This window comes from Diabrotica virgifera, chromosome 10 (assembly GCF_917563875.1).
Source record: "Diabrotica virgifera virgifera chromosome 10, PGI_DIABVI_V3a".
NCBI classification, from domain to species: domain Eukaryota; kingdom Metazoa; phylum Arthropoda; class Insecta; order Coleoptera; family Chrysomelidae; genus Diabrotica; species Diabrotica virgifera.
Window position 1 is genome coordinate 20,799,356 of NC_065452.1, and position 26,268 is coordinate 20,825,623.

Consider the following 26,268-nt stretch of genomic DNA (forward strand, 5'->3'; position numbering starts at 1 on the left):
GACAGCGGATACCCATATCCGAAATATTTGCACCCTGGCTCATGCACAAATGTTATGTGTTCTTCCACGATCGATTGACCATAAAACTTGGTACTGTTTTTTACTTGAGCTAAAGTTTTGTCTTTGCGTCGGTAACTTTCTTTTTTTACCGTTGTTCTCTCTGATTATATTTGTTTTTGTTTTCCCTATCAATCGAGCTTATCACCATTTTTCTGGGACCTCTTTGATTTAATAGAAATTCGCGCTCATCCAGAGGCACTTTTTGAGATTTGCTACAAAGACAATTAATCACATTTGCATGCTGCAAGATCGAAACGGGTAGTTTTACTTTTTTTTCTTAAAGCATTGAATTTTATTTTTGTAAAATTTATTGTTTTGCTTGTTCTTAAATAGTTTCATAAATTTCATATTTATATTTGTCATGATAGGCTTTTAAAATCTGGATAATTCTTGTATGTTAAATTATTGGAATTAAAGCCTTTTTCCATATTTCCTCCAATTTAATTGCAACGTGTTCGGCAATACCAGAAATTTCTGGCTCTTTCTTGCTGAGTTTTTTATCCTCTTGCAACCACAAATCTTCATCGCTTGTTTGTATTTCGGTAAAACATTTTCAGGTATATTTGGTGGTTGCCCAAAAATGGGGCGGTCCACAGCACATCTTGATTTTATTCCCTATGATCCTGGTTTATCTATTTTAAAAATTTTTAATTTACAAACAACAATAATAACAAAGTAACGCACCGCACCAAACATAAGCGAAAATTACACGCACGGACTCACGAAGCGGGACATTTCAAAGGGGCTGGGGAGACTGAAAAAACAAATAAAACTTTAAATATGGTTTAAATTTGTAATTGACAACATTTTTAGTTTTCTTTAATTGATCTTAGATCGACTTAGCTCATATTTTATTCCAAATAATATGAATTGAAATTTCCATAAAAATCAGATATTTAATCAAATTCAAGGTCGTTGGGGGCAGAAAATTCGCTCAGAAAAAAAAAATAAAAATAATAATATGCTGAAAAATAACACTAGTAACTTTTTCACGCTATAAGATATAACATTTCCAACTTTTATTTTTTCGATGCACCCTACTCAACATACGTCGGTAGCACCACATTTCAAGCGCCTCTTATCGTTTTATGGCATCTTTTGTAAGACTACAGCTTTCTACTTCGTAGAGGAGGACACTAAAGACGTGACATCTAAGAATTCTTATGCGTATATTGATACTTAAAGATAAGTTGCAGAATCTTCGTAAAACTGTTAAAAGATCTTCTGGCTTTTTCAATACGAGTTTTTATTTCGTAGCTATGATCCCATGTATCCTTAATGTTGCAGCCCAGATAACTTATTTTCTGTACTCTTTCTAGGGGTGTATTGTTTACGGTAATTTAGGCGTTTATGTTGGTGTTCTTATTAATGATCAATATTTTTGTCCTCTTACAATTTAGTTTTAGGCCGTATTATCCATAATCCTTTGGAGCCCCTGCGCACTATCTGCCAGCAATACTGTATCGTCTGCATTTCTAATATTGTTTATAAGTTGTCCATTTACTGCAATATCATCTTCTGATTCGTCCAAGGCCTCTCTAAAGATCTTTTCAGAGTACAGTGGTACCTCGACATACGAGGGTAATTCGTTCCGTAACCTTGCTCGTATGTCAAATTGCTCGTATGTCAAAGCAATTTTCCCTATTGAAATTAACTGAAATGTCATTAATCCGTTCCAGTCCCAAAAAATCACTTTAGTTGTTTTTGTTAAGTGTTTTTAAATAAGAAAAATGTTTTTACAAGAAGAAACATTTATTTATAAATAACAAAAAATACATACATATTCTGTAAAATATAAGAAAAAGTGAGGTGCTTACGGAAGCGCTTAATTTTCGTCAGTGGTATTCGCTTTTTCGTCACACTTTGCTCATTTTCATCTGCAGCTCGTTTAAAAAAACTGTTCAGAGGTTTGTTTCTTCCTCCCTTTCATAAATCGCTCGTGCCTTCTCACATATGATGCTCTGTGTTAAGGTTCCTCCTTGAAGCTACTTCTCTGTCATCCACACCATCATTAGTTTCTCCATCTTTTCATGGAGAAAGGTCCGGAGCTTGGAAATTATTGTAACGCCCTTATACCCTTTCCTTAGTAGGTTAGAAGTTGGTAGTCAAAAAGAGGCATGAATTTTAATAAAAAGCGGTTGCTCGTATCTCAAATTTTGCTCTCATCTCAAAGCAAAATATCGCTCGCTCGGCGGCTCGTATCTCAAAACACTCGTATATTGGGGCGCTCGTATATCGAGGTACCACTGTATGTGTTAAATAATGCTGGTGACGTATGCAACCCTGTCTAACTCCTTTTCCGACTGTGAAGATTTCTGACAGTTCATTTTCGAATCGAACTGTTGCTTTTTGTTGGAGATATAAGTATAAGTTTGAGACCAGTCTTACATCCTTATCATCGAGTCCAGATGTTTTTAGGATATCGATTAGTTTCCCATGTGGGACTTTATCAAATGCCTTCTCGAAATCTATAAAACATGCATACACATTGCAGTTGACATCCCTGGCTCTCTGTATTAGAACTTGCAAACTGAAAAGTGCTTTCCTCGTTCCGAGCCCTGCTCTGAATCCAAATTGAACTTCACTCAGCTTTTCTTCTATTGGGTGTATATGCGCCAGTGAATGATGGTAAGGAGTACTTTAAGTAGGTACATCGCTAATCAAACTAATTAATCTATGCTCTCCACATTTTCTAGCGTTAGCTTTTTTGCTACCAACTGCTACTATTTTGTATTTTATTGTTACAGGAGAACTATTTGTCCGAACCGTACAGTGAATCTCAGGATTCAGATGCTGCTCGAAGATTATTAAACTTTGGGGAAGACTATGGCAAGTTTTTGGACAGCCAATCTGATTGGTCTACACCCTCAGATATTTCTCCAAAGATGAGTCGCAAATTTGGCCAACCGGTGGATGAAGATGAGGATGAGGATCAATCAAATAATGAGCAAGAAGCTTTAGCGAAATTGTTTGAAAAATCCAAAACTGATCTAGAAATTAACCAACGGAAATATGCGAATTCACTGGAATATTTATATCGGTACATCACCCCAGATGTGCTAGGTTCTTTATTGAATAGCCAGTCTGATTTGTCTCAAACCTCAGATATATCTTACAGAAGAAGGCAGAAATTTTGCCAGCCTACGCATGAAGACGAATTGGAAAGTGCTCAAGAATCTTTGACAAAAAAATTCAATACTGAACCCACCCATGAAATCAACCAATTAAACTATGAGGATTTATTACAATTTTACCAATGCATTACTCTAAATATCGTAAGTATTTTTTACGTTTTGTAATATCTCCATTTCTAGATCGTTATAAATTAGTTTTTCTGTTAAGTTCATTACCGTCGATATTGTTTATGTTGTTCACTTTGTTTTGTTTTCAAATGTTTTGGATACATTTACGTTTTGTGGTAATTATTGTAATCAGCGTGGTTTCTTTTTTATAATATATTTACGAACGTTTATACAGGGTGTTTCATTGGGAAACGGAAATACTTGAATGGTGAATAGATGTCACTGAGGCGGTTCTAGCCTGTTTCGAACTCATATGTCTGATTTGGAACCCAAACCACCCAACTATTAATCACAAGAAAAATCTAGGTACGGATTAACAAAAAAATATAAATTCATTGTGACGGTTGCATATTTGAAAAGAGCACAAAAAACTAAGATTAATAATTGTTGGCTTCAATTTTTTTCGCAGACAATTTAATAACTTTTGAAATTATATTGAAGTTTTTAAGAACTCTGAGATTAAAAAACAGGTATTATTAACTTTTATTAATAATAAATTATTAAAGTTAATGAATAAATACTCATTTTAAAAATAATCAATACTTATTTACTACAATGGAAAGACCCACAAATCACAAGAAATTTCAGGTCCGGATTAACAAAAAAATATAAAGTAGTTGTGACCTTGAAGCAATACCCTTTGATTGAAATTTTCCAAATACGTTTGCACATTTGAAAAGAGCACAAAAAACTGACTAGATTTTTCTTGTGATTAGTGGTTATGTTGTTTGGGTTCTAATTGAAACATATGTGTACCAAATATCAAAAAAATATACAGGGTGGTTCTATAATTATGGATCCAGAAAGAAATAGGCAAAATCGATACAACACCCTGTGACTGTGACTCGGTTATAAAAATCGGTGAGGCAATACATGTGCATAGTAAGTATATCTAGAACCGCCTCAGTGTCATCTAGTCAACACTCAAGTATTTCCCTTTCCCAATGAACATATAATTAACAACCGTATAATTAACAGTAATCACATAATTAAATCATCCTGTATTGTACAGTATGCGGCAAAATAAACAGTACTGAAATGAATATTGAAATGTCTATGATTATTTATATATCTAGTATATGTACATGATATAGCCTTGCAAACATTATTCACGACGACGCACGTTCCCGATAAAACAGATGTTAAAGATGCCCTATGGCCAGTGGCGGATCTACGGGGAGGGAAAATGAGTAAATTAACCCCCCTCCTTACAAGGTCAAAATTAAAGATTAAAAATTTTTTCAAACACAAAACTATATTAGCTGACTTGAAACCGAAACCACAGAAAGACAAATTCAACCCAATAAACACGCTAGTTAGGAAAATTAGGCATTAGAACTTAATGCCTATAAGTTATTATCTGTCTTTTATGTAATCTGAGTTTATCTTTTGTATGTCTTTTGGTTGGTTTTTCATTGGAAGTTCCTAAGGCTAATTTACCCTCCCAAATTTCTAGATCCGCCACTGCCTCCGGCACGAAAAAATCTTTAATTCTAGTCAGAAATTCCGAAATGGCAGACGGTGGATCTGTCTGACTCCTTCAGCATTTTCCATATGTACGCATCTGGTGGCGTTAGTTGTGGTGAGTGGCAACTCTCAAAAAGATCGCGCAGTATTCGAAGAGACTCCCTGGCACTGTCACAGGTTGTTTTGTCCTGCTGAAATCATTGTTGATTTTTAAGCTTGGACCGTTTTTGTGACCTTTTCTGTATGACCGAAAATAGTATTCCACCATAAAAATTTTTTCTTTAAAACTGAGAACCGTTCTGAAGCACCATTATCACAACCTTCACATATGTTATAACGACGTTCGCAAACCACAAATTTGAGGCATACGAATTTCAGTCCTGTTTACTTTGCCGCATATTTATCTTGATGTTTAAGTTATTTCACAAAAATATTGACAAAGTATCATTTTGTTAATCCGGTTATAACTTTTTTATTTTTAGAATGACATAATTAATGCCTGTGACGAACATCTTTCGATGCTAAATCAAATGAGAGATTCTCCGGAGGAGCTTAAAATGTCTAGGCAAGACCTATCTCAAACTATGGGTGAGTTTGGTTAAATTTTGATAATAAATACAGTAGAATCTCATTAATCCGGCACTAGTGAAAACCACAAGAAGCTGGATTATTATGTTCGAATCAGTGGCGTACTGATAGATCAGCGGGCCCTGGTTCCAGTTGGACCGCCTGCCCAATAAAACCACACATTGTTTACCTATCAAAAGCTTTTAATAAACATTGAGTATCATTATATATCATAAAATGTATCATACATTTTTTTTCAAAAACTCAAGCTAATTTATAATTCATTTTACTCACGGTTTTTGCTCCAAATTTTAAAGAACCTTTGGATTGACATCAAATTTGGCATAAGCATAGCTAACATGTCAAAGAAAAAAAGTGATATTGTGCCAATATGTGATTTTGTCACACGTTCAAGATAAGTGCGGAATTGGATAAACTAACTAATTCTAAGCAACTTTAGTTCCATAGATTGTTCTCACTAAGTCAATAATACTTTTTGAGTTATTTGCGAGTGAATATTTTCATTTTTCAACAAAAAGCTATGTTTCTAGACGGTTTTTCGGAAATAACTCAAAAAGTCCTCTATAGATCCAGTAGGAGCAGAGTCGTAAGTAATGAAAAGTAGGTTCTTATTTTTTTTTTTAAATATTTTAACTCATCACACCTTTTTTAAAGTGTTTAAAAAAGCTGAATTTCTGTTTTTTTAAGTTTCTAGCATCAAAAGTAAACAAGGTACGCTCAAAACAAAGTTGGTCCCTTTTCTTTGTAAAAAAAATCGTAAAAATCACCACCGAATTAGCATCTCAAATGAAACTAATCGTTACCGCTTCACATGTTACTTGACTTACCTATGTAGTGTTTATATGATCTGTAAGTTTTATTTTGAAATTTCCTTCAACTAACAGTTGCCATTAAGTCATTGGAATGTAACAACTCAATTTGGATCCCACATGTTGGGAAATTCAATAGGGCATTATCCTATTTGCCATGTGACCATCATAAGGCATTTTATTAAAGTATGCACTTTTAACGCATCCATCATCCATGTTAATTTAAAGGGTTTTTACCCGAATATTTTTCTTTGGTGGCTCAGCTAGCATCCAGTTTATCTAACACTGATGATGATCTTTATAAAACCGAAAACGTTTTGTTGTGATGTAGCCCTTTAAAGGGATTTTAATAAAATTTTTTACCTTTTACAAAGGATTTTTTCCAATCTTTCATTACATTTTAATTAAAAAGAAAGACTGATACATTTTGTTGAGGTATAAGTGAGAAAAGATAAAATTGTTATAAATATTAATAAATTGTATCTTATTCCAGGGCTATGCAAAAACTGGTGGGCGTTGAAGAAGAAAACGGTGGTCGTTTCCCAATACATATCTCTGTGTGAAGAAATGCACACGTTATATGCAATCTTCAAAAGCACAAATTTTGACCAAATAAAAAATGCTTCCACTCGTTATGATCATCATACCCAACTGGAACAACATATTAGATTATGCCAGGTAACACCTTCATAGCTCTGCTCTAACTTACATTACTACAGGAGTATTTAAACCAAAACTCACTCAGTACTAACGAACTTATACATATACACTCACCGGCAGAGAAAACGGGCACCCCAAAAAATGGGTCATTTTTAATGTCTTGTATTTCCTAAACCTGATGTCCGATTTAAGTAATTTTTTTAATATGTTATAGCCTTATTCTTTATCAATATCGCTGTAATAATATTGTTGCTAGACAGGTACATTGTCATTGTATACAGGGCGTACGAATCAAACTGTGTTTTTTTCTCAAACTTTGGAACACCCTGTGGAATGTTCTAGCTTTTATAAAATACTAAAATTAAAACCCAACTATAGCCACAGATTTTCACACAGCTTTAAGGGGTAATTCTGCATGATAAAATAACGACAGTTTGCTTTATAAACTTATGTCCGCAAATACTTCGTTTCTGAGATAGGGGGTGTTGAAATTGTTCTTACAAACTGACGATTTATTTATTGCTCCTAAACGGTTTGTGATATGCAAATGAAATTTGGTAGATTTTAAGAGCTAGTTATTGCGAATTTTTTGGCATACAATTGAGAATTTTATATTCACCATTGGCGTGCATACGGGATATATCTAAAATATTTATACCCGTATGCACGCCAATGGTGAATATAAAATTCTTAATTGTATGCCAAAAAATGCGCAATAACTACCTCTTAAAATCTACCAAATTTCATTTGCATATCACAAACCGTTTTAGAGAAATAAATAAATCGTCAGTTTGTAAGAACAATTTCAACACCCCCTATCTCGGAAACGAAGCATTTGCGGGCATACGTTTATAAAGCAAACTGTCATTATTTTATCATGCAGAATTACCCCTTAAAGTTTGCCGTACTTATTTAAAAACACCCTGTATTAACGAAAAACAGGGGTAGTTGTTAAAGTGCTTAACTTTTTTATTATCCAACATAAGCGAATGAATCAAAAAACAGAATGTTAAGAAAACCTGAGGCTATAGTTTGGTTATAATTTCAGTATTTTATAAAAGCTAGAACATTCCACAGGGTGTTTGAGAAAAAAACACAGTTTGATTCGTACACCCTGTATACAATGACAATGTACCTGTCTAGCAACAATATTATTACAGCGATATTGATAAAGAATAAGGCTATAACATATTAAAAAAATTACTTAAATCGGACATCAGGTTTAGGAAATACAAGACATTAAAAATGACCCATTTTTGGGGTGCCCGTTTTCTCTGCCGGTGAGTGTACTAAGCCGCACAATAATCTTCTGCACAATAATTGATCACATCACCAAATCAAAGGGCTTCCTCCCATTCTTGTATGGTTTGTGTCATCGAGAAGCTGGATGGCCGCGATGCTGAAGTCTCTGCTCGTGAATTTTGACAAATTTGATTAAAGTTTGGTCCACAGACTCCATTCCTAGATCTCTTTAGATATGGCTGTTTCTGATATACCAGGGAGCATTTACAATATTCCCCAGCACCTTGTTTTGAAATATTTGTATCATAATAATACTCCTTTTATTGGTACAATCCCATAGCTGAATACCATATGTCCATACATGTTTATACAAAAGTAATTTATTATATATTGACAACTTGGATTATTTTATTGATATTTTTATTGATATATTTATTGATTTCGAGTTCTTTCCGTTTCTTTTTGACATGGGCACTCTAACTAGCGCGTTTATTGTGTTGAATTTTTCAGTCGTATGTTCAAGTTTCATGTCAGCTAATATATTTTTATATATTTCAACAATTTTTTTCTTAATTTTGGACCTTATTAGGGGGGGGGGATTTCCGGTTTTCTTTCCCCGTAGATCTGCCACCGACTCGTTCACCACAAGCATTAAGGGCATCGTTGATATTCTCGATTCTTAATTGTTGGTTTTTTATTTTAGTTTATTTTGCAAGATTTCCATGTGCTCCAGAACTTTTTAAAATCAAATGAGGTTTGATTTTGATTGACCTTGTATATAAATTCTATTACATTACAGTAAAACCTCGATATAACGGACTAATTAGGGGGACGGGGTGTCCGTTAAAGACGAAAGTCCGTTATATAAAAATAGGTTTAAAATAAATCAAAAAACTTTTTTTTTTCAGTTTTGTTTGCACTTTTGATGTTTTTGCTGTTATTTTATGATTAGAAATGTTTCCGCATTATGCTATAATAAAAAGTTTATTGAAATTCTTTGTAAAATACAGAGACGTTTTTAATTTTTTTTCACATTTGAAGACCACAGGAAAAGAACTTGATAAGTCTAATTTTTGACATTTCTCGTTTTTAATACCAGTTTGTAGTTTTAATTGCATCGTTTCTAAGAGTAACACAATACAGAGTAATAACTTGACAAGTTAAAAGATATCAGTGTTTAAAGAAACCCTCTACAGAAAAAGAACTTGACATGTCCATTCCAAACAGAGGAAAACGTTGATAAGTCCAGGTAATTAATATGCAATATAATTTTAAAAAACATCATCAAATAATCAATAAAAAACATTATCATTTTTTTTCTAATTGTTTGTAAGATGTATTTTAACATAATCACAGAGTTTTAAACTTTAAAAATGTTTTCCTGAACGAAACCAAAAATGTGACTTATCAAGTTATTTTCCTGTGGTGTTCATTTGACCGGATTTTCTTGTCCGTTATATCCGAAGTCCGTTAAATAGAAGTCCGTTAAATAGAGGTTTTGCTGTACTGACAAATAACTCTCATGTATGTTATAACAGTAACCAACAGGACTTAACGTATTTTAGATGATCGCTTTTTTTATGTTTTAACGAAATCAAACAATTGTACAGATATTAATTGTAATTTACTTACAAAAGTACTTATGTATAGGTAGATGATTTTGGGAAGAGCTATGACCTTGCAGATGTCGCAAAGAATATAACTTTCTAAATATCTTTTCGTACTCAGACTCTTTAAAGTCTTTACAATATTGTTTTCACCAATTTTGAAAAAATGTTAAAACATTGAATTATCCACGTCCGTCTGTCCGTCCGTCCGTCTGTCTGTCTGTCCGTGAACTCAACTCCTCCGTCATTATACCAGGTAGAATGACAAATGAGGTGTCAAATAAAAGCTTATAATCCAAGGATGGTACTAAAGGTGAAAAATTTGACCTAGGCTGTCTGTCCGTCTGTCTGTCCGACCGCGAATATAACTTCTTCGCCACTCTACCAGGTAGATTGACAAATGAGGTGTCGAATGAAAGCATATAATCCAAGGATGGTACTAAAGGTGAGAAATTTGACCTAGGACTTCCGGTTTTAGAAATGCGCCCCGAAGTACTGTTTTAAAGTCACCGGAATAGTACACGTGATATATTATTCGACGCGCCTTCGCAAGACGAGAACAAATATATACTTCCGGTTTCAGGACTGTCTGTCCGTCCGTCCGCGAATACAACTCCTCCGTTGTTAATACAGATAGAATGACAAGTGAGGTGTCGAATGAAAACTTCTACTAGGTAACTTATAACTCAAGTGGTATTAAAGATGAGAAATTTGACATCGGACTTCGGTTTTAGAGCTGCAACCAGAAGCACTGTTTTAAAGTCACCGAAATAGTATAATCAGTATATCATTTGACGTGCCTTAGTAAGATGAGAACAAATGTAAAATTTGGTTTCTGTAACATTTCCGGTTCTAACCGGAAGTGCCATATTATAGTCGCAGAAATACATGTAACACATCAATCGAAGCGTATTGAAAAGTCAAGTTTGAATCTTTAGTTTCGGTTTTTGAAGTCATTTCGGTTTAAACAATTATGACCCAAAGTTTAGTAAAGATGACTCAAAATTAGTAAAATCGTATATCAATCGACGCAAAGTTACACGAAGAGTTTAAATATCGACTTCCAGTTCTACTTTCGATTACTTTGGGTGAAAACCTATGACTTACGAAGTTCAATTATTTGTTTTAGAATCGAAAATATTTAGTTATATTCTTAAGGTATTGGATTTTAACAAGAGCTATAAATTATGCCGATTTAGTACACAAGTTTATGTTAAATTTTTAAGGTCATACCTCTTCCCAAAATCCATTACCATATTTATCTTGATTTCTTTGAGTGGGGGAAACTAACCACCCAAAAGAAGGTGCACTTTCCAAGGCATGCTCTAATTTTTTAGAGTGAAAGTCACTTATCTGTAAATTATGTTTCCTTATAGAGTTCAATGAATCTTCTACAAGCACATCATGAGGATTTGATGAAATTGAATAAAAGTGTAGACCAATTCATTTTGCAAAATGAACATCCAAATGAGGTGAACAAATCCACCCTTAAAGGATATGTGGATAATTTATATGAGCTATTCCACAACATTTACAAAAAGTAAGTATTATAACCTTCAGAAAATTTCTGTTTTAAAACCCTTCATCTTTCCCAGTATGAATCAAAAGTATGAAGAATTGCAGCTTTCGCTACCCATTTGGAAAAAAATGGATGATGCTGTGGAATTGTTTGAGTTGGACCTAAATATGGATGACCATAAAATTAACGCTATCAGTAGATCTTTAAAAGATGGAAAGGTGGTAGACCAAGCTGTTACTATAAGAGAACTAGCCAATTTACTTCCAAAAATAAAAAAGTCGGTAAGTTAATACGAATATTTTTAGATTTTGGTGTTAATTAATTTTATTCAGGTAAACAATATTACCTTGCTGTTTTATTTACACAAATATATTTCTTCTGGTGGCTTTTTAAGATTTCTCTTTTGTAAAATAATAGGGCATTAATTATTGGTCCTAACTTTTTCTGTTTCCTTCAGTTTTCCAAATTCTTACTCTTAAAGCAAATCTTCTAAATTTTTGGTTGCTTTTCTGGTAATATGGAAGTCTTAATTTTTTCTATATTAATTTCTTGTCTAAGATTTACTTTTTTTCTGGTCCAGTCTATTTACTATTTTTTAGGAATAATAATGTGCTCAGACGGTTGCTCTATTTCACTCATGTTTATTCTAAATGTCTAGAGGCACTAAAAACCGGGTGATAAGTAAAAATATGATATCTGACCAGTTCAGAACAACTGAAGATGTAAGACAAGGGGGAAGCTTAAGCCTGTTACTGTTTATGACGTTTATGGACGAAATAATAAAAGAAACTACTACACTACACATAGGGTATAGACATCTGAAAAGCACTGAGATAGCAGATTGTACATTTGCCGACGATGTAGTAATTTTAGCAGTGATTGAAGACGAGTTACAAAGAAGCGTAAAAACATGGAACACACTTTTAAAAAAGTATGGTATGACTATAAAAATTGAAGGTAATGGTAATAGCCAAGAAAGAGAGGATGTACATGTTCCGATAGATGATACAGAAATTAGACAGGTACAAATCATTTGAGTACTTGGGAGTAACCATTGAAGAAACAGGTAAACGGGGTGCTGAGATCAATAAAAGAATTGATAAAGTGAATAGACTGTACCACGCAATAAGAAAAACAATTATTAACAAGAAAGAAGTATCGAAACATACGAAAATAAAGGTATTTAAGGCTATATACAGACCAGTACTTACATATGGATGTTAATCCTGGGTACTAAATAGACAACACAAAAGTAAGATACAGGCAGCAGAAATGAGGTATCTACGCAGAATTCAAGGAGTCACTAGAAGGGATAGGGTAAGGAATAGCTACATAAGAGAACTGAAAATCGAGACAATGATGGAGTATGTTGAAAAAGACAATTAAGTTGGTGGTTGCATTTACAACGACTACAGGAAGAAATATAGGTTAAAAAGAAATTGGGAAACTAAGGTGCAGGGGAAATGAAGTAGAGGAAGACCGAGAGAGACATGGAACGAAGTGATGGCAAGGCTTCTTGACAAAAAAGGAGTAACATGAAACGAAGCTAAGGCTATGGCACAGGACAGGAAGCAATGGAAGAGATTTGTGCACTGTTAACAGAGCACACGTCATACCTACACCCGAGAGGGTAGAAGGTCTAAAGATTATATATGTTTATTCTAAATCTCATTTTCTTTGACGCTTTATTTGCGCTTTACCGTTTACTGAATTAAAGACACTTGTACCTATATGTACTATTGGCCATGGGTATTGTTTCTCCTTCCTGTTCTCTTTTTTACAGAGCTCAACAAAAATTTTAGTCCTAGGCCCTGAAGGCATAGGGCTTGGTTCATTATACAGTTCCTCTAGCTTCATGTTTGTTCGTCGCACTCAACCTTTCACCGTGTTTTTGCCTCCATATATAGCTCTGAGCGTTTTCTTTTCCCATCTTTCCAATTTCTCCGTATTTGATTTTTTCATTGTCCATACTTCGCTACCATACGTCACTGTGGGCCTTATTACCGTTTTATATACCCTTAACTTTGTGTTTCTCGATACATATTTGGATTTCATCAGTGTTCTTAGGTTTCTCATCTTTTTATTTCTCTTTGTCAACCTGGCATTCAGTTATCATTCTTTCTGACCTTTCTCTCCTACAATTACCCCTAGATACGTAAAATGGATTCTGGAAATTATATTCCCTTGATTCATTAGATATGAAAGTAAATTAGTCCTATGCCCTGAAGGCATAGGGCTTGGTTCATTATACAGTTCCTCTAGCTTCATGTTTGTTCGTCGCACTCAACCTTTCACCGTGTTTTTGCCTCCATATATAGCTCTGAGCGTTTTCTTTTCCCATCTTTCCAATTTCTCCGTATTTGATTTTTTCATTGTCCATACTTCGCTACCATACGTCACTGTGGGCCTTATTGCCGTTTTATATACCCTTAACTTTGTGTTTCTCGATACATATTTGGATTTCATCAGTGTTCTTAGGTTTCTCATCTTTTTATTTCTCTTTGTCAACCTGGCATTAAATTCCCATTCTTCCTGACCTTTCTCTCCTATAATTACCCCTAGATACGTAAAATGGACTCTGGAAATTATATTCTCTTGATTCATTAGATATGAAAGTAAATTATTCCTTTTCTTTTTGCTCTGTATTTCCGAGTATCATGTACTTTGACTTTTCCTAGTTTATTTCTGGTTGAAGAACCTGAGAGAATGGTTTGGATGCACTCAAAACAACTATTTAGAGCTACTGCCTCAAAAATTAAAATAGCTATGATGATTACCAACCTCCGTAGCGGAGATGGCACCTGAAGAAGAAGTTTATTTCTAGGTCAAAATATTTTGCCTCGTTTTATTTTATAACATTTCTTAATTTCTTTCTTGTTTTCCTTAAAATAGTAAGATCACCAGCGAAGGCTACTTCTGGTTATTGTTTCCAATACCAAATTCTAACCTAATCAGTTTTACTGGTATGCCCAAAGAGCTCAGGGACCGTTCAAGTATTACGTAACGCAGGGGGGGGGGGGGTTAAAAATCTTCAAAAATTGCGTTACGCAATAGTTACACGCCCATTAGAGTGCGTTACGTAGGGGGGAGGGGGGGTCAAAAATCTTCAAAAATTGCGTTACGTAATACTTGAACTCTCCCTCAGTACTTAATACATTTTATTCCTTCTCATCCTATCATACGCTTGTTTATGATCTATAAACAACGTATGGATGGATACCTTATTGTATGGGATTCGTAGTATTAACATCAGATCAAATTCTCTATTTGATCTGATGTGAGCCTCTTCCGCAGATTTTGAGCCATCAGTGCCTTCTCCTGCCTATCCCCCGCTTGATGTCTATTTTCCCCTAGATAATCAATTGAAATAGACGGTAGTTATCGTATCTGAATATGTGGTCTAGATTTTCAAGTTTTTTTTTGTTTACTTGTGTTCACGATTTATATTATTCTTATTATTACATAGTAATAAGGGCTGAGGTCATTAAGACTCATATTTCTTTCTCTTTTCAAATTCTTTGTGATGTCTAGTATGAATAAATCATCAATCATGACCCCCCTTATGGGGATAATAAAGTAGTTTAATTCCCTCTCTTCTGTATACTATTTAATCTAGCGCTAGAGAAAGTAAAACAAACGTTCACAAACCGCAACCACATATGTTCAATATATAACATGGTATGTATGGTTGACAGATGCTATTTTAGGCTTAGGTACTTCTTTTTCCAAATTCTCAAATAAATCAGGAAATACGAAGGTGAAGCTTTAAAAACAGTTTACGATGTTTTGAGAGGAAGGTACAGAGGAGAATTTACGGAGTGGGGAATGATAGTAGTGTGTGGAGGTGGAGAAGACCATATAATTTCGAACTGTACTAAATATTCCAGGAACCAGATATTGTATATAGATAATATCGGTTTACAACGTTCTCCGTCTTCCGATACCCGTTCGCCATTCCTCTCTGTCCGCACATTGATCTACTTGCAGACCTCTTTCATCCATGGCTTTGTTTATTCCTTCTTGCCAACTTTTCCTCTGTCTGCCTCTTCTTCTTCTACCTTGCGGTTTTCAGTTTTGTACTTGTTTTGGGATTCTGTCCTCATTTATTTTTTGTACGTGACCAAACCATCTTAGTTGGATTTCGTTGATTTCGTCATAATTTATTGTATGTGTGACCTTCATTACTTCTCGTATCCGTTAATTGGTGACAATTTCTCTTCTTGATCTTCCTGTAGTTCTAGCTCTTCTCCAGAAATCCATTTCGGTGACCTCTAACATTTGTTTTGATTTTTCCTTCATAGGCTATACTTCGCAGCTGTATGTTATGATGTTGTTCACTACGGCATTATACAGGGTGATTGATTAGTAGGGTAAAGCTCAATAGCTCCGCTATAGTAATAGATAGCAATAAAAGTTAATAACAAAAATTTTAGCCACCTTTGAACTTCACATTACAAAATTAGTTAGAATGTTACAGTGTGTTCGATAACACAGTGACAGTCCTAACTTATGTTTTTTTAAATGGAACACCCTATATTTTATTTTATATTCGAAATCCTGTTAACTTCTCCATCACAAAAATATAAAGGTTTGTAATGTTATACAGGGTATTTACAAAGTTATAACCAATTTTGTATGAAAATCGTAACAAGTTCAACTCCCTGTATAAATAAAAATAAGCACAACAGCAATGGTTTATTAATGCCATACTTTTTAATTATTGTCAAAATTTTTAATATTTATTGATATTGCTAATTTTCTTTATATCAAATACAGGGTGAGTCAAAACGCAAGTACATTATTTTCTCAGTAATGTTAAATGGAACACCCTGTATTTTATATCATTATTGAAAAGTAACATTAACGTACTTTAATTTTTATATAACATTCCCTATGCCCAAACTTATTAGTTTTCGAGATATTTTCATTTTTCAGAGCAAATTATTTTAGGTGTTTAAATTTATCTAAATTTTAAGTAAGCCATGACTGAATTGACAATTGAAGATTACCGATTATCAATCCGGTAATCAATGTAACACTGTAGCAAATAAAGAAATAAAAATAATTTATTAGTAATACATTTTACAAACAAAAACACAACCACTACATGCAACATTTTTGAAACAATTAAAAACTATCTTTTTATGTAAATGCAACAAATAAACAAAGAAAATTAGTAATAAATTTTACAAAACAACACACAAACACAAAATACAATATTTTGTGAAGACAATTAAACACTACTTTTGTATGTAAATGTAACAATGTAACAAATAAAGAACGAAACATAATTTATCTGTAATACATTTTGCAAAAAAACATGTTTGAAAAAATTAGAAGCTACTTTTAATAAAATATTTTTAATATTTAATTACATAAGGTGTTCAAAATTATCTCCTAACACATTTATGTACGCCTAAAAACGATCACTGAATGAGCTACTTACTCTACGGAGCATTTGTAAATTAACACATCGAAATACACTTTGTATTCTATTTGTCATCTCATCCCTTGTTGTTGGAGGTATTTTATAAACTTCATGATTAACGTAGCCCCAAAAAAATCAGTCCAGTTTATTAAATTCTGGTGATTTGGGTGGCCACGCTACTATTCCATTGAAAAATGAAAATATCTCGAAAACTAATAAATTTAGACATAGAGAATGTTATCTAAAAATTAAAGTACGGTAATGGTAATTTTCAATAGTGATATAAAATACAGGGTGTTCCATTTAAAATTACTGAGAAAATAATGTACTTGCGTTTTGACTCACCCTGTATTTGATATAAAGAAAATTAGCAATATCGACCATTCTTGAAAATTTTGACAATACGTTAAAAAATATGGCATTAATAAACCATTGTTGTTTTGCTTATTTTTATTTATACAGGGAGTTGAACTTGTTACGATTTTCATATAAAATCGGTTATAACTTTGTAAATACCATGTATAACATAACAAACCTTTATATTTTTGTGATGGAAAAGTTAACAGGATTTCGAATTTAAAATAAAATATAGGGTGTTCCATTTAAAAAAACAAGTTTGGTCTGCCACTGTGTTATCGAACACCCTGTAACATTCTAACTAATTTTGTAATGTGAAGCTCAAAGGTGGCTAAAATTTTTGTTATTAACTTTTATTGCTATCTATTACTATAGCGGAGCTATTCAGCTTTACCCTACTAATCAATCACCCTGTAGATCTTTTTCTTAGTTTTATTGTTCATCTGTTTGTCCCAGAGTACTGAGTTTAGAAGCGCAATTGCTTTCCTGCCCTGAATATTTCGTTCTTTAATGGCTCCGTCCAGTGTTACATCATTCGTGATTTTCATACCCAGGTATTTATATTCGTTACATTTACTGATTTCTCCTCCGGCTAGTATTAAGTCCTGCTGCGTTCCACCGATATTCATATATTTGGTTTTTCCTATGTTGATCTCTAGTCCCCATTTCCTGTATTCCTCTATTAGCTTTCTTGTCATGTAACAGATATCGTTAAACACATTAATAGGAAATGAAATGCGGATGTATCCAATATGAAAAATATTTTTTGATATACCCACAGGGCAGAAAAGAAGAGGAACACGCAGAAAAAAATCATTGATAATATATTTTTCATGTACTATTATCTAGTCAGTAAAAAAATAGTCTGCTTAACTCAATCATGACATACTATTTTTTTTTTAGAATCCTCGTGATCACGACGGTCAAGAAGGCTATGTGTCGGACAGTGGGATTTCAGACGAAGGGTCTGAAAATGACACAAGGGACAGGGAAAGAAAACTGGCAATGATTCGGCAGTTATTTAAAGAGTTCAATGCAGAACCAACAATCAATAACCAGGCAAAAGACATACTCCGTAAACGAATTCAAAAAATTGAAGACAAACTGCGGAATCTACAGAGCCGATTCCAAGATATGTTAGAACATGACCTAAATGGATCTCTAATCACTGAGAAATTAAGGTAGTAAAGATTTTATTTAAGTTATATCTCTAATTTGAAATTACGTATAAGTTCATTACAAAATAATATGTTAACTTTAGCACATATCAGGCTATCTTAGAGCTACTCATGAGGAGGAAGTCCAATCTGGGTCCGTTTCACAAAACTACACGTTTGTCAGTTACAATGAAATTCTTACAAGTTTGGCAAAATATCTCGTTATTAGTGTTTCACGAATGCACAAGTATTCACTTGTAACCACTAGTGAATTTTACAATTTTACAAGTAAATTACTTGTAAGCTACCAACAATTTACTTGTTCAACACAAGAATAATTTACAAGTTTGTAGTTGACAGTTGTAGTGAACTAAATATTTTCTACCTAACTTTGAAGGTAGGTAGTTGGTTTGACAAGTGTAATAAGTGTAGGAAAAATGTTGTCTAGTAGCAGCTCTTCGTCAGAAAATGAAAATGAGGTATTTGTTCAAAGAAGAAGGAGGAGAATATTCAGACCAAGAATTAATAGTGATTCTCCATCAATTTACGAGTTTAATGAACGTTTTCGGATGACTTCTATACAAATGGAACAACTTCGTATAGACATTGCACCTGTCTTAGCGCATCCAACGAATCGCTCTTATGCACTGGCAACAAAAATGCAATTGTGTATAGCATTACACTGGCTAGGCAGTGGAGGACAATATCACGTCATAGCAGATACTCATGGGGTCAGCAAAGCAAGTGTCAGTAGATGTGTAAAAAAAGTGGTACACGCAATTAACCAAATAAAATTTCATCAAGTTGTTGCTTGGCCGGCAAATATTTTAAATACGACTGCAGAATTCTTTGCAGTAGCAGGATTTCCCCGAGTTATAGGTTGTATTGATGGGACGCTTATTAAAATAGATGCTCCAACTGAAAACGAACCCGCTTTTGTTGATCGTAATGGAAATCACTCTATTAATTGTATGATTGTTTGTGGACCAGACTTGAAAATCTATTATGTTAGTGCAAATTGGCCGGGAAGTGTTCATGATGCGAGAGTACTGAGAAATAGCACCCTTTTTCAGAGAATGGAAGCTGGTTGGCATCCAATTCCAAATAGAATAATTCTAGGTGACTCTGGATACCCTCTATTAGATTGGCTTATGACCCCAATTGAGGTGAATGTGGATGAGGCTGTGGCTACCTACAACAGAGCACATAAGAAAACACGGCGTTTAGTCGAAAATGCTTTAGGCGTATTAAAGGAGAAATTTCCTTGTCTTAACTACTTTCGTTTGAGTCCAGTATATGCAGCCATTACTCGGGAGAGAATGAATATAAACCGACAAATGGATAATGAAGAAATGGAAGATGATAATGAAATAGCCGGACAACCAGCTCCTTTGAATGCAAGACAAAGACAACAGGAGTTGATAAATTATTTTAGAAATAGAAACTAGTTCCAGTGTAACTTTAAAACAATAAAGAATATAAAATATATAAATATAGAATAATACACAATATTTACTTTTTATTTAAACGAAAAAATAATTTCCAAAACATTTAAAAAATACTTAGCATAATAATGAATTAAAAATCAAAGAAGTAATTCCTATAAACAAAACGTTTTTCTTATAATTAATTAAAAAATCAAATATAACAATAACATAACTTCTCAAACAATGGTCGAATATTCCACGTTTTCACTGGTAGGTGACTCTTCTACATTTATGAGGTAGGTTACAGCAGAATCGAACGATGCAGTGAATTTTGAAGGGGTCACATGTAATTCCCGTTCTAGTTTTAAAATCTCTAATGTTTTTAGATAACTTTCTTTTGCAAGGATTTCAATTTGGTGTTGTAATTTTTTCTTCTTTAAATCGATTAGTGCTTCGTCAATTGGGTCATTTTCATTAGATATTTTCGACTTTTTCCTTTTTGCACAAGATGCACAGATACACTGCTGCTCCCAGTAGAAATAAACACATTAGTGTTTTTAATTTTGTTTGTTGCACCGTGATCTTGCAAATGGTTTGAATTTTCTATTTCTTGTTCAACGTTCTCAGGATCTTGCTCCTTCTCAGGATCTTGCTCCCAAGTTTCGGAAATGCCGAGACTACACAGAATTGGATTATCCGGCCCAAGAATGTCGAGAACTACATTGTCCATTTCTGTAAATTTAGAATATGTGCCTCCACCTGAACCAGTTTTCCTCCTGTTATCAACTTTCTTCTGCAATACGAAAACAAGTGTCAGATACGCTTACACTTTGGCAAACACTTACCATTGTTGTTTTCTTTAAATGTTGCCAAAATACATCACGGCTGTAAGTCCAATCCTTATTTGGAGGCACAAGCCCTAAACTGGTGGATTTTTGGTGCACAGTTTTCCAACATTCTATTTTGTCTTTTTTTGTTAATTTGTCGGAAGAGCTGCCGAAAAGAATTGCTTTCTTATCTCTAATCTCTTTTAAAATTATAATTTTAGTACCATTTAAGACGCTTTTCGACATTGTCACAGAATTATAAATAACGACTGACGTTTAACTAGTAAATTGTCAACAAAACTATTTTAAGGTTATGTTTATTTACAAACTTGTAACTAACATGCGTGAAGTACACTTGTTGCTGACAAATTTACACATGTAACGAACAAGTTAAATATTTTTTTTGTGAAACGCTAGTTATTAACAACTTGTGATTACACGTGCTGAATATTAACAATTGTTCCTAACAACACTTGTAGTTTTGTGAAACGGGCCCCTGATAGATGTAACTCGCTCATAGAGACCTTCATCAGGACTCAGGGAAAGCTTTTAATAACGTTACGTTGTTCTGTGAATTAACAACGTGGTTTAACTTTGTTACTAAGTTTAACTTTAACTAAGTTAAAATGGTACTCCCACTTAGGGTAACTCCCATGATAGGCCTAAAAGAGTATATATTTCCTATGTGCATGGATCTCACAGTTACCATGAAAATGTTACCCTCTGCTTCAATGGAGAATGAGACAATTCGGATGTCGTTTCTAGCGGAGAGCTGGATGCGCTACCCCTGCTAATCGAAGAAGGCTCAGGATGTGGGATATACTCCAGATCACTGAACCTAAGAATAAAGTGGGGTATGGCGAAAAATGCTTAGTTCTGAGAGAACTGGCTCGTATCTCCATAGCCGGAAAAGAGATAACCAGAAAATATATAGCCGATAAAACTATAATAATCTGCACGGACAGCAGACAAGCACTACTAACATTGAATAGATCAATTGTCACATCAGGGTTAGCAATAGCAATGAAGTGCCATAAGTCAATGTCTCAATCTTCGGATGGTAATAATCCATCATCCATCATCCTGAGGTGGGTTAAAGGCCACAATGGTAATAAAGGCAACCGCATTGCTGACCATATACCTAGGAAAGCGGCAGGTCTACGACTCTTAGAGCCTAGTGATCTTTTGAATGGTACAACTACAACAATCACGAAAATTGCCAAATGTCACTACCACACGCAAACCATGAAAAAATGGGAAGAAGGGCAAGGATGTAGACTTACCAAGGTAACACTAAGGAACCTTGAAAAGTCAGCATCAAAGAAGTAGGTACTTGGTAATGACCAGGAAAAACCTAAGCTTGGCAGTTGATTTTTTAACTGATCATTGTCAACTAATCAAACACCTACACATTGGAGCTAGTAGACACACCTCTATGCATGAAATGTGAACGATAAGATGAATCTGTCGAACGTGTCCTATGTGAATATCTGGAGTTATTGTCAATACGAGAGTACGCGTTTGGTAAACCCTGGTCAGTCTGGTCTACAACTGCCCACATAAGGGAGTTGTCCCCTGGTGACTTGTCCTCCTTTCTAGAAATGTCGAGATGGAGAATGAGCTAAGACGACAGCTCCCTGTGAGGCTGCGTAATCCATTGTGACCTAAGTGCTGCGGACTCGCCCTGCCGACTCTACAAAGGTACAGATACAATTACAAAAGATTATATTTTATTGATTGTAAAATATTATATACAATAACGATTGTATATAATCACAAGAGAGATAATATTGCCCGTCAGTTACAATTGAATTTTTCCTTCATTTCACTTTTTTTAGTTATTTTTAAATAAAATGTAATAACATCCACTTTCTTGCTTTTTTAGTACCGTCTATGAGAAGGAAGGTGAAGAACTCGCTCCTGGGGATCCAGATCACGACCCGGGTTCAAATAATCACAGATTGTTTTGGAGATTGTTCAGGACATCTTTTTCATTTACTTTAATTATATTGGCTGCTGTATGTATCAGCGCAATAATTGCGCCGAAGTGCTGTGAAAACAAAAATAACTACAACTGGTCTCCAGTTCCCCAGTTACATTTTCAAGATCGACCTGCAATATAGAGTACCTAATTTTTCGTTTGTATTGACTGTATTATTTAGACATAGAGTAGGTTAAGGCCGGCCATTGGTAATGTTATAAGTATAGGCGATCCCATCACCTTTATAAAGTACACCACTCATAATCTAGAGCATATATGTATACCGAAAAATGCTTAACCTACTAACAATATATGTCGCTAATTACAACCATATTTTTGATTTCCTACCTGTTGTGTATTGTTTATAAAAAAATGTGAAAGTTTTGCTTTTTTCTCAATAAATATAAGAGCGTTTATATCTAAATTACTCAAGTATTTAAATGAATTTCATGATAAAATTCCGTTTAGCACTACAGTAGAAGTAATGGAAGGATATAACGTTAAAAAAATGTGAATTAATAAAGTATTTTTTGCGTGGTGTACTTTTAAAATACATTTCTGAAATTAATAGAAATTGCCATGTGAAACGTAAATATTCGACATATAATACGAATACAGTATAGGAATCTGTAAGAATCTAAGCTCTGTTAATGTAGCCATTATGTATAAGATGGCGCTACGAAAAATATTATATACATGTGCAAAATTCAGGAGCGGTATGGCCCGTTTGAAACTTTCCTTTGGAAATTTCGGTACTTTATAGAGAGTAATAACGTTTTGAGGGATGCGGGTGGTTCATTATTGCGTACTTGGAATAATATACAATATATTACTTTTATTACTCTCGCTTGCAAACGGTTGAAGTGTAGAGTCGATTTATTAAATGAGGACACTGCTCGCAATAAGAAATGCATGGCGAGCGGTGCCCTTATCTAATATTTCGACTTTAAAAGGTAATGGATGTCTTCCAAAAAGCCGATATACTAGTTCAGAACGACTATTAGTTTGCGCAATATTAAAATAGAGGTACCAAAATTTATTTAATTTGTTAATAGCTTAATAACTGTGTCTAGTCGGACAAACTTTGATGTACGGTACGGGAACACTGGAATAGGAGAAGTTTTAATTGTAGAACAGTTTAAAAATTTGGAACGTCAGATTACGAAAACGCTCCATGTATTTTTTCGAACAGAACTTCCAATTGATTTGTTACTGTTTCATTAAACTCTCATGCAAAAATCATATTGCTATTTATCAAAAATATAATTCCTGCCATTTGACATATTCTTCGTGTTAGACTTATTAAAATGCCCAGTTGGTGATAATACCAGTCTGATTTTTGCATAAGAGTTTAATGAAATCGTAACAAATCAGTTGGAAGTTCTGTCAGACAAAATACATGGAACGTTTTCATAGTCTGATGTTCCAAATTTTTAACCTGTTCCACAATTAAAGCTTCGCCTGTTTCAGTGTTCCCGTACATCAAAGTTTGTCCGACTAGACACAGTTAAGTTAGAAATTTTCAGCTTGCTATTAATCAACTTCTTTTTTGTACGCGAGATCCAGGCCTATAATTCAAATTTAATTTATAAATAAGTGATTTTTACTCAGGTCAGCCATTATGATGAAATATTTTATTTTAGGGAATAGCGGGAACTGGTAATAGGAAATAAAGATCATAATATTTATTAAAAGTTCATTTCATCTGACATTGAAATAGATATGACAAACGTGATTCTCTGAGTTGGGCTAATTTTTTAAATTCACAGTCAAAGAAAGCCGCGGAACCATTAGTTTTTAATTATGTAATTTTTTACACCCCTCTTGACACTTGAGTTGAGGGAATTGACTCATCACTTTTAAGTTAATGTTATGATATGTTATGATTAGGATTGCCATCACAAATTTCCGGGGATTTTTCTTTCTTTGCAAAGTACCTAATTTTTAAACAATACAGGGAAGTATTAAATGAATTTTAATACAAACGTATTAAAAATACCAATGAAAATAATTTTTTGAAGTTATACTTCTTTAGGCGCGATTTCATTAAGGGTGAAATTTTATTAATCTGCGCGCATGCGCACACAGACAGTATGTAGTTCGTTACTAAATGTTTTAATTTATGTATGTATGTATCAGTCCAGAAAAGGTGTGGAAAGAATATATTAGTGTTTTTAAATATATTTTCCTAAAAAAAGGGGTTAAAAATGCTACTTTAAAGCACCAGTGCTTTAAAAATTTTAAGGCACTGCAGTTAAAAGTGAATTGTCAAATTGTGAAACGTCAAAATATTGTATGATATAGGTAGGTGTTAAAAAGTATATTTTTAAGGCACTTATGTGAATTGCAGAATGACCGAAGCGAATCTTTCACACGAAACCTTCACATACGTGCTTTAAAATTGTACTTTTAACATTTTATATCATAAATAGGTAACTATTATTATAACTTTTGTGTATTTGGACTTGTCTACCTCGGAAATAAGATAATAAGTAATAATAAAGTATTGTATAATTCACTTCGTCTGTTTGTTACTATGTCTGAGTAATCTTGTAGCCCGGATAAAGAAAAGGGTATAGCTCAGTGGTAGAGCGTTGGACTGGAGATCAAAAGGACCCCGGTTCGAATCCTGGCGTTTTCTAATCTTTTTTTAATTTTTGGTATTGTTTTAATAAAATTTTTTGGAAAATAGTAAGTAAAAATTTAATCCTTAAATAAAATACAAATAAACTGTCCGAAAGTATATTTATTTCATTGAAATCATATTTAGAAGTATAACTTCTTACGTGCGTACAAAGTACACACACATTCTTTTTCTGTTAACAATGTAGCAAAAATATTCAATATAATGGAAATTTCCAAACATCACTAGAATTGGGTCTATTTTGAAAAGTTATCACTATTTCACTAAATTGTTAAAAAAACACTAGATCTAGTGAAATTTCACTAGACCTGGTAACACTGGAGTCGGGCTTCTTCAGCCCTATTTAAATATTTATTTATTATTTATACATATGACCTGGCCTCTAGTGACTAATCCAGGTCGTTTTTTCCTGATGGGATTACAGATATTTTTTTTTTTTATTTTTTTACATTTTTTACTCAACTATTAAATCTATTTTTACAATAACAATTTGCCATAATCTCTTAATTACGTATAACAAACAAATTTAAATAAACAATTTAAAATATTTTTGGTACTATCAACTCCCTTCTAAGTTATAAAGACAGTCCCTCTATTTTCAGAAGAGAGTTGGTAGTTTTTTTTTTTTTATTTTTTTTTTTATTTTTATGAATTATGTATTGAATTATTATTTTTATTTATTTATTTTATATTGAATTACTATTATTATAATTGTAAATATCTATTTTTGAATTTATATTTTATTTTATTTATTTTAACTTTATCTTACTCAACTTCATCAAGGTTGGATTATTGGTTGTCTTCTTCTATTATTATAGATTTCTTGTTGTTTTTTAGATATTATTTGTGCGAGATTATTTAATATTTCAAAATATTCTTCATTTTGTAATATATCTCTTATTTCAATTCTTTCTAATCTTCTTCTCATTTCTCTGTGTTCTTCATTTTCTATAGTATTTTCACAATGTAACACTATATGTTCTGGTGTACCTAGTTCTCCACATTCACAATATGCATCATCTTTTAAGTTAAATCTTTCCAAATATGTTGGGTACGGTCCATGTCCTGTTAAAAAGTGTATTAAACCTTGTTTTGGATTAAAATAATTTGGAATGTTTTCTAATATTGGTATAAAATTGTATAAACGTCTAGATTTTGTTGAATTTTCCCATTCATTTTGTCTTTTTCTATTT

At 33.4% G+C, this 26,268-nt stretch overlaps 1 protein-coding gene across 3 annotated transcripts in view; it reads left to right on the forward strand.

The window, feature by feature from the left end:
* The window catches only part of LOC126878717 (uncharacterized), a 534,329-nt gene that overhangs the window by 496,536 nt on the left and 11,525 nt on the right, over window positions 1-26,268 (forward strand). For 2 of the 3 annotated variants that reach the window (XR_007695744.1, XR_007695745.1), the window contains exons 9-15: window positions 2,808-3,335; window positions 5,312-5,417; window positions 6,720-6,904; window positions 11,112-11,275; window positions 11,331-11,535; window positions 17,943-18,220; window positions 22,336-22,629. Coding sequence is in view for 1 of the 3 variants with exons in the window: in XM_050641584.1 (XP_050497541.1) it covers window positions 2,808-3,335; window positions 5,312-5,417; window positions 6,720-6,904; window positions 11,112-11,275; window positions 11,331-11,535; window positions 17,943-18,220; window positions 22,336-22,573 (1,704 nt within the window). In the remaining 2 variants the exon portion in view is untranslated. Of the gene's footprint in view, window positions 1-2,807; window positions 3,336-5,311; window positions 5,418-6,719; window positions 6,905-11,111; window positions 11,276-11,330; window positions 11,536-17,942; window positions 18,221-22,335; window positions 24,501-26,268 lie in introns of those variants that run through there. The other variant, XM_050641584.1, reaches the window with a different exon arrangement.